Here is an 11,510-nt window from a genome sequence, read left to right as displayed (position 1 = left end):
AGCTATGGCCAAAAGCATGCTTGAGCTATCTGTACTAGAGTGAAGAGTACAGAAATAATATTACCTCTGTATTTGGTATTAGTGTGGCAGCTGCCATAATGCTGTGTTTATTTCTGATGCTCACACTTCAGAAGGATGTTGAATACTTGGGAAAAGTTACAATAAAAACCATGAGAATGATTAAAGGATGGCAAAATATATATCTTATACTGAAAAACTCAAGCAGCTCAACCAAAGAGAAGGGATGTGATACCTATTTATAATCTCCTATACAGATAATAGATATTCGGTAATAGATTATCTTCTTGCTTTATAGACAGCGGTATAACAAGATCCAATGGCTAGAAGTTGAAACTGGACATAGTCAAACTAGAAATACAGTGCAAGTTTTTATCAGTGGGAGTAATAAACCAAGTAAATAATTTACAGAGGGCTATGGTGGATTATCCACAAGTAGACATGTTTAAATCAGTGTTGGATGTTGTTCTGAAAGAGATTCTCTAGTTCAACCCTATTTGATTTGAAGCGGTAATTAATTTGGTTCTACGGCCTTCGTGACACAGGAGATCAGACTAGATGTGCCTTCTAACCTCAAATCCACAGAGCTATGACAAATGTTGTTTTTAACCTCTCTTAGCCAATCTGTAAAATGAACATAATCACCTTTACCATATCACCAATTCCAGGCATAATGTCTCTACATTCCAAATACAATCCATTAACTTCCACTACCTCACTGAATTATCACAATTACAGCACTGCTATTCAGTTTTACAGTTGGTTGGCCAAAATGCCATAAATTACAAGAGTTCTCTAAGAAGTCATATCATGTGCAACCAACGTGTATTAAATCATGGTTATTCTCATACAGAATGTATAATATTTATTCTAGCCTCCAAACATTTTGGACGTCCATTTCCCACAAAATAAAAAGATGTAAAGTAGGGGAGAAACTACTTAATTCAAATTAAAGTTGATTTGGGGTTGTTTTGGCTTTTTCCATTAGTTTTATTTGTCTTTTTTGTTTGGGTTTCTGGGTCATCTTTCTTTATATGCAGCATCTGCTTCTTTCATTGCTTAGTTCTGGCTGAATTCCAAGATATCCTAGACGAGGGTAAGCAAGTCACATGTTGGGACAGGTGTTGGGAGGCTATAATAGCTTCAAGTACATTGGTATAAAAACCCCTCTGACGTATGCTTGTCATTGTGCCACAATCCCCTTGCTAACAGCAACTCTCATGCTGAAAATGAAAGCGAGGGAAACAAAGAATGCTGTGGTATTTTTGCTTTTAATTGAAACTGGTAAGTATACTATCCACTACACAGAGTCTGAGGGGGCAGCTTTGTTCCTGGATGTAGCTCAGTACACCCATGGATAGTTGAGATTAAACATTCATTAGTATTTTTTCCTTAGCACTATGATGCAATTCCCAGCCCACCTACAGCTGCCAAAGTGTGTGGCTGAACTTATTACAAGGAATTATAAACACTCAGAGCTAAGGCTACTCAACAGTCTTTAGGGCAAGAGTCCTTCCTGGTTTAAATATTGAATTTCTCTGACGTGTTACAACTATCATTAAAATATGGTGAGCAGTGATGTCAATACAGGAGCTGGGAAATGGAAACTCTCTGATTATAACATACAACATTTGCTTACCGTAGCATTTTCCCTCTCAGAATAAAAAAAAACCCACTTCAAACTTAATTGAGTTATAACACTTCCTGAGTTATAATATCTTGTAAGCAATGCATCACAGTAAGGTTGTGTTTATGTGGCAGATAAGTAAATTGAACCCATACAGCTTCCTCCCTACTTTCTACCTGTCCTTGATCCCTGATCATCTTTCTTCATTCGCTGGGGAGCAACCTTTCCTTCTTCCTCTCCCACTGGAATGACCAGTTCACTCTCCAGTCCAGGGATGCGCACACAACCTTTACTGAGGTGCACTTGCAAGGTACACTTTCTGATAGAGGGCTACCACTAATGGAAATTATCTTGGATGTTCATTATTTTATTGCATCTTATAATAACTGGTGTCTCTCTCAAAGCCCCATCTCACGCAGTCAGGTAATTAAATACAAACTCCAATTTCTATGTAACCTAATTATTATCATAATAATAGAAAGCAGCTTCTGGCCTTTGTGTCAGAAAAGACAATGATGAAAACAGGAATCCTAAGGAGTCAAAAGACAAAAAAGCTGTAGAAAGGCTCTATACAGTGTTACCAACTAAAAAATTTGTCACAAGGGTTGTTCTTCCAGCTTCTAAAGCAGGGTATTACATAGGCAGAGTTATTTTCTGGTTAAGAAATATGTTTCTCACCCACAAATACACAAGTGTAGGGGTTTTCAAACCACAGATTTGAAAACCTAGCAGCCAAAGCCAAGGAAAAACCAGAGAGAAACCAATAGTAACTGTTTTTAAAACAGCAGGACTTTGAGGTCCTGGCCCATGAGATCTGAAGCTTGAGGTAATTATCTTGGGCAGAAATGTTTATTGCAGACAGATGCCCGAGGCATGCTTGGATTCTGGCAGTGCAGCGCTCCTGGGGGTCGTCAGGCCAAGAGGGTATTTTTGACCTGAAAGGTTCTGCCCCGATCCAAGGCTCTAGGAAATAGCGGCTTGGGGAATCCAGATTGGCCACGTTCTGTTTTGTCTACACACGGGGTGACTCTGGATTTACACCGTGTTACTTCTCGGCCCCCAGTGTTTCAGGGAGCAGTGCCTGGGGCTCTGAAGCAATCATGGAAGGACCAGGGCTGTGTGCAGAGACCTCCGTTCCACCCCTCACCGGTGTGGAGGGCCAAGTGCGGCAGAGTTGCCTGGCCTTAAATATGAAATTATCGTACTGGAAGGTCAAAATTATTGTACCTGTTGAAAAACTATTGTATGCTGAAAAATATGCAAATAAGTATGCAATACTTTATATTGTTCTCTGTAAGTCACTAGTGAGTAAGAAAGTTAAAGCATTTCTTTATTTTGAGGCAAGCAATCATAAGACAGTAGTGGCAGCAAGCCTGAAAGTCAGTTAGATCTTCCTGAGAGTGATTTGGGTTTGTATATGTTGCATCAATTAGCTGCTTTAAAAAATATCATACACTTTGAACGCTTTTACTCTTATTGACTGTACATTGTACAAGAGTTAAAATTATTGTACAAATACATAATTATTATACAGCTGGCAACACTGAAGCGTGGTCTGAGGAGGGGACAGGGCACAGCCACTAGGTCCCCTGTTAACGCACCGAGTAGCGTTGCCTGGTCTTAAATATGAAATTATTGTATTGGAGGCTCAAAATTATTGTATTTTCTGAAAAAGTATCATACACTGAAAAAATTATGCAAATAAGTATATAAATTTACTTTATATTGCTCACTGTAAGCTCCCAGTGAGTGAGAGCTGAGTCATCAAAGTTGAAGCATTTCCTTATTTCGAGGCAAGCTGTCCTAAGAAAGTGCCAGAGCACACCTATGTCCAAGAAGACTTACCTGGCAGGGGAAACACCATGTATCTGGGTTTATGAAGGCAGTTTCCCTTAAGCGCTCCCAGGGATAACCATTCTTCTGGCATGGTTCAGTACTCGAGGTGTTGGGGCTTAAAGCCCACTTTATGGAAACGGGAGGCTCCTCCCTAGCTTGCTCCTGCAGCCATATAGGTGAGGGCAGGTGAAACTCAGGGGCATCCGAACCCCAAGCCTCTGGGCTTGAGTCTGCACGTAGGATGCCTGCCAAAAAACTTTGGAAATACCTGAAGCCCCTGGTGGAGGTGGAAGATGTTTGCCGGTTGTAGGGCCACTTATGTTCTGGACTGACTCATGGATTTGACTCACGGACTTGATTTGGCTTGGAACACGAAACATTTCTTTAAAAAAAAAGAAAGAAAAAAGTCCACAAAGGCAGTTTTCCTGAACCGCTTTGCAGAACAGCTCTTCTGGTTCAGGACCTGCCGAGGTGCAGCAGCTTTAAGTCCAGTTTCTGGAAATGGGAGTCTCCTCCCTTGCTTGCTCTGAGGGCCTTACACCTGAGGGCAAGCAAAACTCAGGGGCATCCAAACCCCACGCCTCCAAGCTCGAGCCTGCAAGCAGGATGCCTGCCAAAAGTTTTGGAAACTTCTGAAACCACAGGTACAGGAAGAGGATGTCTTGGATTTGGACTGTTTTTGCAAATTTGGCCTCAGATACAAATTATATATAACAACCCCCCACACACACCTAAAAGTCAGTTGTTTGCTGGTAGCAGGGCCACTTATGGCTCTGGGCTGACTCTCATTTGGAACTTATTACAGCTAATTTGGCTTGGAATATGGAAAATTTAAATAAAAAAACCCTGCAAACAAACCCAAGAGTCAATGAAAACTCCCAGGCAGTGATGTGGGTTTTGTTGTATCAATTCACTGCCCGAAAAATAAGAGCACAGACTTCCTCAGCCTGAGGATGCGTGCGTCCCAAAGCTTGTCAAGAATTTTTTCCAACTACTTGAGTTGGTCTAATAAAAGATATCAGATTTACCCCCAAAAAACCTTGCTTGCCTATGGTACATTTTGAACACTTTGACTATTATTGACGCTGCAGCCTACAAGCGTTGAAACGACTGTACAACTAGGATAATTACGGTACACCTGAAGCAACACTGCGGGAGGAGGTAGAGTAGCGTCAGCGGGGGCCGGGGCCTCCCGAGCTCCGTCCAATCCGTTGAGGGCTGAGCATGCGCAGCAGCCGCTTGGCTCGGCGCCGCGCGAGGAGATCCCAGGGGGCCGTCTCTTGTCTCCCCAGCATTCCACTACTGCAGCTGGGGAGGCGGGGCTAATAGAGCGCGAGCCAATGAGCCAGCGCTGCGAGAAATCTCGCGAGATCTCATTCCTTGGCCTGCCGCCCTAACCCGACGGGACGGGATCTTTCGAGAACTCCCCCTCCCCACCGCGAGGAGCCGCTGGAGCCGCCGCCGCTCATTTAAACCGGCCGAGTCGGCTGCGTCCGCCCAGGGAGGCGCCGCCCGCGCCCCGCTCCGCTCCACTCCGCTTCACCCCGTCCCGCCTCGCCTCAGCGCGCCCGCCCCGCCCGCAGCATGTCGGTGGTGGGCATCGACCTGGGCTTCCAGGGCTGCTACATCGCTGTGGCCCGCGCCGGGGGCATCGAGACCATCGCCAACGAGTACAGCGACCGCTGCACGCCGTGAGTGCGGGGCGAGCGCGGACCAGGCCTCGGCCTGTCCCGGGGTGGGGGTGGGGAGCGAGTGACAGGCGGCCCCGGCCCCCCGCCCCCAGGGGCCGGTTCCCGGCACCGGGCAGCAGCGTGGAGCAGGCTGGGGAGCGCCCCGAGCGATCACGTGGGGACTAGACCTCTGCCCTCCAGGCCCGGAAGCGGCTGGGGCGGGTGGCGCGCCCCTAGCGGGGCCCCGGTGCGCCCGCAGGGCCCAGCGCGCCGCTTCCGTCCCCACTGACGGGCAGCCGAGGTGGAAAACTGAGGGTCCGGCAGCCTGGTCTTGGGGCCGAGAGCGGACGAGAGGGATTGTCTGTAACCCCGCAGCCAGTCTTGACCCAGTCCCTTGGTTCCTGCCACCAGGTTTCAGTGTGAGGGGCAGACCTCTTTCCCCTCCCCAAGTCTGCCAGCCTGCGAGGGAAAAGCCACGTTTTTCTCCTGTAAAGGATAATCTGTTTTTAAAGTCGGCTTGCGATCCACGTGCTTGTTTGGGGTTGTGACCCACAGGCTGAGAAACGCTGATCTGTTATAACGAGACTTCTCGGACAGTCTGATGGAAGAAGCTGCCCTTTATAAAAAGAGCAGCACTGCAGCCTCTTGGCACAGACATTGCCAACCACTGAGCTGTAGCCTGGCTGCTGGGTCGTGGCTTTTGCCCCCAGCAGTCGCATGCTGAGTTAAAGCTGGGCGGCGGGGCAGCCCCAGGAAGGAGGGAGGCAGCATGCTCTCTGTTTCACTCCCACTGCCATGGCCACACCCAACAAGGCGCTGCCCGCACACCAGGTACCAGGGCCCACAGCTCCACCTGTGGCTGGGAGCAAGGGGATGTGGGCAGGGAAATGCCCAGGGAGGGGAGGCGGCTCTGCTGCTTGCTCCTAGGAAAGGCAGCAGAGCCCCTCTTTTTCCTGGGTCCGGACCACTGCCTGGGCAGCCCCGCCTCGCCTGCAGAGTCCTCCAGTGCCTGTGGCTGCAGTGCCCCAACCCTCCCCCCCCCCAAAAATAAAATTTAAATATCGAAATTAAATTTAAATATGTAAATCAGATAATTTGCTGGTCCGCAGTATAAAAAGGTTGGAAACAGCTGTCTTAGCATACTGCAGTAATGCAATGTAAGATGCGACCTGTGGGCTGGATCTGGTCAAGAGCAGTATTATCTAGGATACAGGCCTCACCAAGGGCCTGGAAACTTGCAGCCTGGTAAGTGATGACTGTGTTAGCTGCTGTGGCTTCTGGAACTGCAGTGACTAACACTACGGCCCCTTCTCCTACTGCCAAACTTCTGGCCTTAGGGGAAGCCCCTTGAGTTGGATGAGTGGTGCAGGGTTGGTCCATGAGCTGGATCCAAAGGGTGGAACCATATCATTTGGCTGGTGAGGCTGGAAATTTAGTGGTAGAGGGAGTGGCTGTGGCTCCAGGAACTGCAACAACTGATACTGCCGCTGATATGGTTGGCTAATCGCTGGCTAGTAGTATCAGCCAAGAAAATTGAGCCCCCTGGGCCAGGTGACTTGGCTCCATACTCTGGATCCAGCCTGTGGACCAGATGGGTTGAGCACTACTGTTTTAGGGTTAAGTGGTTATTCATTTGAATACAGGCTGGTAGGAATTTGCTTTGCATAGAACCCATCCAAAGGAAAAGTACCTGGTAGTTTCATTTGACCATTTTTATGTAATCTTTTCTTTCAGATAGTAAAGATAACTAGAATATGGCATCCATCACCTTTCTTGAGGGAGTGATGCTGTATTTCTGCCACTGCTCAAGGAAGGAATAGAGAAGAGATTTTTTTCTTCAAGTGCAGAGAACTATTGTGTTTTAAAGAATATTGAAGCTAGTGTTAAATAGAATCGGGGAATAACTAGGTTTAAAAAACTTTTAAGAAATAATTTAAATATAGACTTCGGTACTTGTAGTGTTAACACAGCTCATTGAATTCAATTTAATTCAGGCTGAAGGCTCACAACAAGGTCTTTCATGCATTAAACAGGTTGGAGATTAAAAAAAAAAAAAATACTGGTTAACTGCAGGAATGGTTTCCAAGCTTCAGGAAAACCTCCCATTTCAGTTCTAAGAGACTGAAAGAAACAGTTTTTCATTTCCATATGTGCACTGCAGTGCATCTTCAGTTATTGCAACAGTTAGGAGATGCTTAAATATAAACCCATTCTGGATTCGTGTTAAAGTTGTTAGAGGCTTAAATTTGATGTTCTGCACTACTCCGTTTTTCCATAAAACTCAAGATGCTTGTAGTGATTTAACGGTATAGTAGTGTTAATTACAATATAGAACGTGTAATGTTAAGTACTCTTAAACCAAAGTCTTCAAACAAACTTTAGAAACTTAAGTATTGACATTTATTAACTAAAAAGTGACTTTGTCTCCCCCCAATTTCCCCAGTGTAGGTAACTAGCATTTCATGACAATCCGGCTGTGGTAAGGTGTCAAGTTGCATACTCCAAAATAATACTGAGGTGTAGAAAATCACATTCATTCTGGGGCCCTTTGGACTTTGTGTATACTGAGATTCTCCTGATGTTTAATACAACCTGGTGCCACTGGGGGGGGGGGGGGGGGTGTAATATTACATTGATTGCATGCTTTGTAGTGGCTATATTGAGGTTATATCTATATCTATAAAGGACTTAGTCCATCTGTCTGTGTGTCTGTCAGTAATGCTTTTGATGGGGCGGGGTGTGGCTCCAGCCAGTGTTGTCAAGGATGACAGGCAGGGTGGTGGGGACAGAGTGCTATCACCCATCCTGCACTGTTCTATCACCCACTCTGCACTGCCGCTGCTTTCCGGGGAGAGGGGGTGGTGCAGGGCCAGACATGTAGGGTGGGGGTATGGCGCGCAGCAGGATGCGGAGCAACAGCAGCACAGGGTGGTGGGTGGTGGCAGCAGCCACCTTGTACAGGCTTTCTCCCCTGCTCCTGGGAAGTGGCGGCGGTGGTGACAGAGGGTGGTGGGTGGCTATGCTTCTTTGTCCCCCCACAATTCTTGACAGGCAATTCTCCGACAGTGATGAGTGGGGATGGAGTGCTGCTGTTGGGGAGGACCACCCTGTGCTGTTGCAGTCTCCCCGGGGGGGGGGGAGGGGGGCGGGTGTGTGCTGTGGCTGGATGCAGTGTGCAAGCTCTCTTTCCCCCTCCCCTCCAAATTCCTGGGAGGTGGCAGCAGCATGGGGTGGTGGGTGGCACTGTTCCATCCCTGCCTGCCCCCCCCCAGTCATTCTTGATGGGAAAATTGCTAGTGTATGGAGATCTATCTATATATCTATAATCTCAGCAACATAAATCCTTTTGACTAAATGCACATGAATGTGGTTTAAAGGAAGCAGGTGATATGTGGTCAAATATTTGCCCTCTGATCTACACTTCTTAGTTCTTACTAAGTTTGCATTAAATTTTGAGATCTGTACATATTACCCCAAAACAGGAGCTGGTCCTAGATAAGTATTTTCAGCTTTGAATTTGGGCAGTCTTAAAGTAGCTGGAGTGATGGGTATAAATGTAGCTTGATTTTTGTATTTCTTTGATAAATGTAAAAGGAAGATGAAATGAACTAAGTGGATTAAGAAACTAAGTTTGTAAAAGTGTTGCAATTTCTGTATGTAAATATATGTATTCCCATCATATGACAAAAGGGAAGAACCCATTTTTCAGAGGAAGCATGTGGCAAGAGAGGATGAATATAATTCAAAATGTGGTAACTTCTGGGATGTACCACAAGGATTTCGTTATTACTTTGTTCAATTGTATTATGGTAGTTCACAGCTAACTTTGCTGAAATCCTGTTTTCAAGCTTTTAACTACATTTCTAATGGATTTAAACTCTGATTTATATTTTCTTCTATTTAAAAAAATGGATCACTGTTTGTTAAATTTAGTTTTCACCAAATTTGTGTTCTGTTAAGGAACAGCTCCATGTGCCCAAACCACCTGAAAAAATTAACCATCCATTCAAAAAGAAATAATAATGAGACCCTTTTGTTTCTTAGCGTTTCACAGGGGGTTTGAAATCTGCAAAACAAACATATTACATTGTTAACCAAGGCATGGTTAGAAAAATGTCTTGGAAGCTCAGTTTGTAGATAAGTATATCAAAATAGGCAGGAGTTGCCAAATTATGGCCTGGGCAGCCTTTGTGTGTGGCAAGCTGCAGATTGAGGAGATGGGGCAGGGAACAGAAAGCAGAGCAGCAGGTCAAACAGATTGGAGCCAGGTCAAACAGGAAGCCAATTGGAGTGGCACTCGGGGCATGGGAGGGGGCTAATTTGAGGCATGCCTGTCAAAGTTAGCCTCTACTGCGGTGGGGAGACTTATGCTTTTGGTACTGATGTACTTTTTCTTTGGGTAAAGTAGATTTGAGATCTGTTCTCTTGGCAAGTGTTTAGCAGACTTTAATTCTTTTTCTGTCGCTTCCGTCATTAGGGTTACTGACTTCAACGTTTCAGTGGTGCAAAACATGGATGCTTTTTATTGACCAAGCCCTTGCATAGTTGTTTGAGTACAAGATAGATTTATAAATTGATCCCTTCCTAGTTTTGTTACATTGAAGTTAAGTAAGTGTATGATCAGCATTGACCCGTTAACTAGGTAATGTGTCAAAATGGCTATAAAAGAATGATGCAGCGTCTGATGAAGAAAGCCCCTGCTTAAGACAGCTTATGCTATCCATCTCTGATTTAGTTAGCCTATACGGTACACCTCTACCCTGTGTTCTGCATGACTTCAGACTAACATGACTAACTACCTCTGTCTGTAAATATGATCAACACATGCCACTTCAGATTTCTTTTCTGCTATTATGTATTGTTCCTGTGTGGCAAGTTAGTTCACCATTATAGGGAATTTTGGAAGCCTGATTTTCATTTTCCATGGGACAGACACTTGTATTAAAAAAAATACCAGTTGCCTATTAATTTGGGATAAGTAACCATTATGCTATTTAAAGATGCTTATAGAAATCCAAAACTACGTGGAGAGGCACAGTCCTTATTTCACAAAAGCAAGTAACAATATAGGGAAGTTGGCTTGAAGGAACAATATGGAATGATGTTTAATTTCATTTTTATATGCATTTAATTTTGTGAGGTTTCTACAGTTTACCATGCAAAAAATAAGGAGGATTAATGATCTGTAAGAACTGTGCTTATTTAAGCAGTGGGGCCTTCTGTCTGTTGTAGAAGTAGTGGCCACTAGAATTTTTTTACGTTAAGAGTTGCTATTTGGCTTTCCATAATTCAAACCTTTAATGTCTTCATTTTATTTGTGGGCCTTTTCTTTATGCTTTATTCCTCCACCTGCCTGCACCCTTTCCCCACTCAAATTTGAAGTTTTACAATTCTAGCGAGGGGCAAGATGTGCGAATGAAGGTGGCAGACTGTGTAGATTCTTAGAACCGTAGACAAGTTTGCATGGGAGTGGTGGGGACTGGAAGTTTTTCTTTCTATTAATTAGTTGAGGACACCTGAGGTACAGGGGCATCTATATTAATGGCTAACAATTAATTTCTCTTGAGTGTGATAACTTCCTTTGCCACATCACTTTTCTGGGAACCTTTTAGTAAAGTTGTGTAAATTGCTTTTGTTAACAAATCTTCAAATAGAAGTTGCTTATAGATTATGGCCTCCTTTTAAGTAAGAAGGTTGATGTTTAGATCTGAAATTTAGATCTGAAATTGCAAATACTACAATGAGCAGTTAATCCTTTTAATGCACTTGTGTTTACATAAGTTTTTTTGGTTATGGGTGTACCAATAAAGATTTTCTTGGCTGATACTTATAGCTGATGATTAACCAACCATATGAGCCGTCAATCCAATAACCAATATTTAGTAATGGTGCAAGGCATTGAAAACTACTGACATAACCCTGCTCTGGCCCTCGATGAGGAAGGCAGTGACTACCTTATTCCCACACGTTACCCCCTCACCCACGGCTCCTACCCACAGCCCTGCTTCCCACATGGCCCGTGCTACTGTCCCAGGCGGGTGGGACGGACCCTCATGTGGACAGCAACACCAGGTGTTTGAAGCCCCAAAGCATGCCACTGCCTCAGCACTGGTGGACCCTGCACAGCCGAGCTCAGCCACTTTTTGCAAAGATACCTGATGCCTGGTGGAGTGCAGTGTCCCTCACCCAGTGCCTTATCCCGCCTGCATGCAGCCCGACATCTCTGCAGCAGCCCCAGCACTCAGGCCCCTGCTGCATATACACTGTTGCCATGGCAGTGGTAGCAGCAGCAGGAACTGGTAACAGTCCCTTTGTTGCTGAGCGTAGTGCCCTGTGACCGCTCCCTGGCACCTCTTCCC

The 11,510-nt window shown here is 45.2% G+C and overlaps 1 protein-coding gene across 1 annotated transcript in view; it reads left to right on the top strand.

The window, feature by feature from the left end:
- Nucleotides 1–4,898: 4,898 nt before the first annotated feature.
- HSPA4 (heat shock protein family A (Hsp70) member 4) overlaps nucleotides 4,899–11,510 on the top strand; it is a 34,970-nt gene continuing 28,358 nt past the window's right edge. Inside the window, exon 1 of the mRNA XM_006263398.4 lies at nucleotides 4,899–5,172. Coding sequence (XP_006263460.3) covers nucleotides 5,066–5,172 — 107 coding nt within the window. The 5' untranslated portion in view covers nucleotides 4,899–5,065. The remainder of the gene's footprint in view (nucleotides 5,173–11,510) is intronic.

The sequence above is a fragment of the Alligator mississippiensis genome, chromosome 9 (assembly GCF_030867095.1).
Source record: "Alligator mississippiensis isolate rAllMis1 chromosome 9, rAllMis1, whole genome shotgun sequence".
Lineage (NCBI taxonomy): Eukaryota > Metazoa > Chordata > Crocodylia > Alligatoridae > Alligator > Alligator mississippiensis.
The sequence above is the reverse complement of the archived record's forward strand: the minus strand, read 5'-3'. Positions and strand labels throughout refer to the sequence as shown.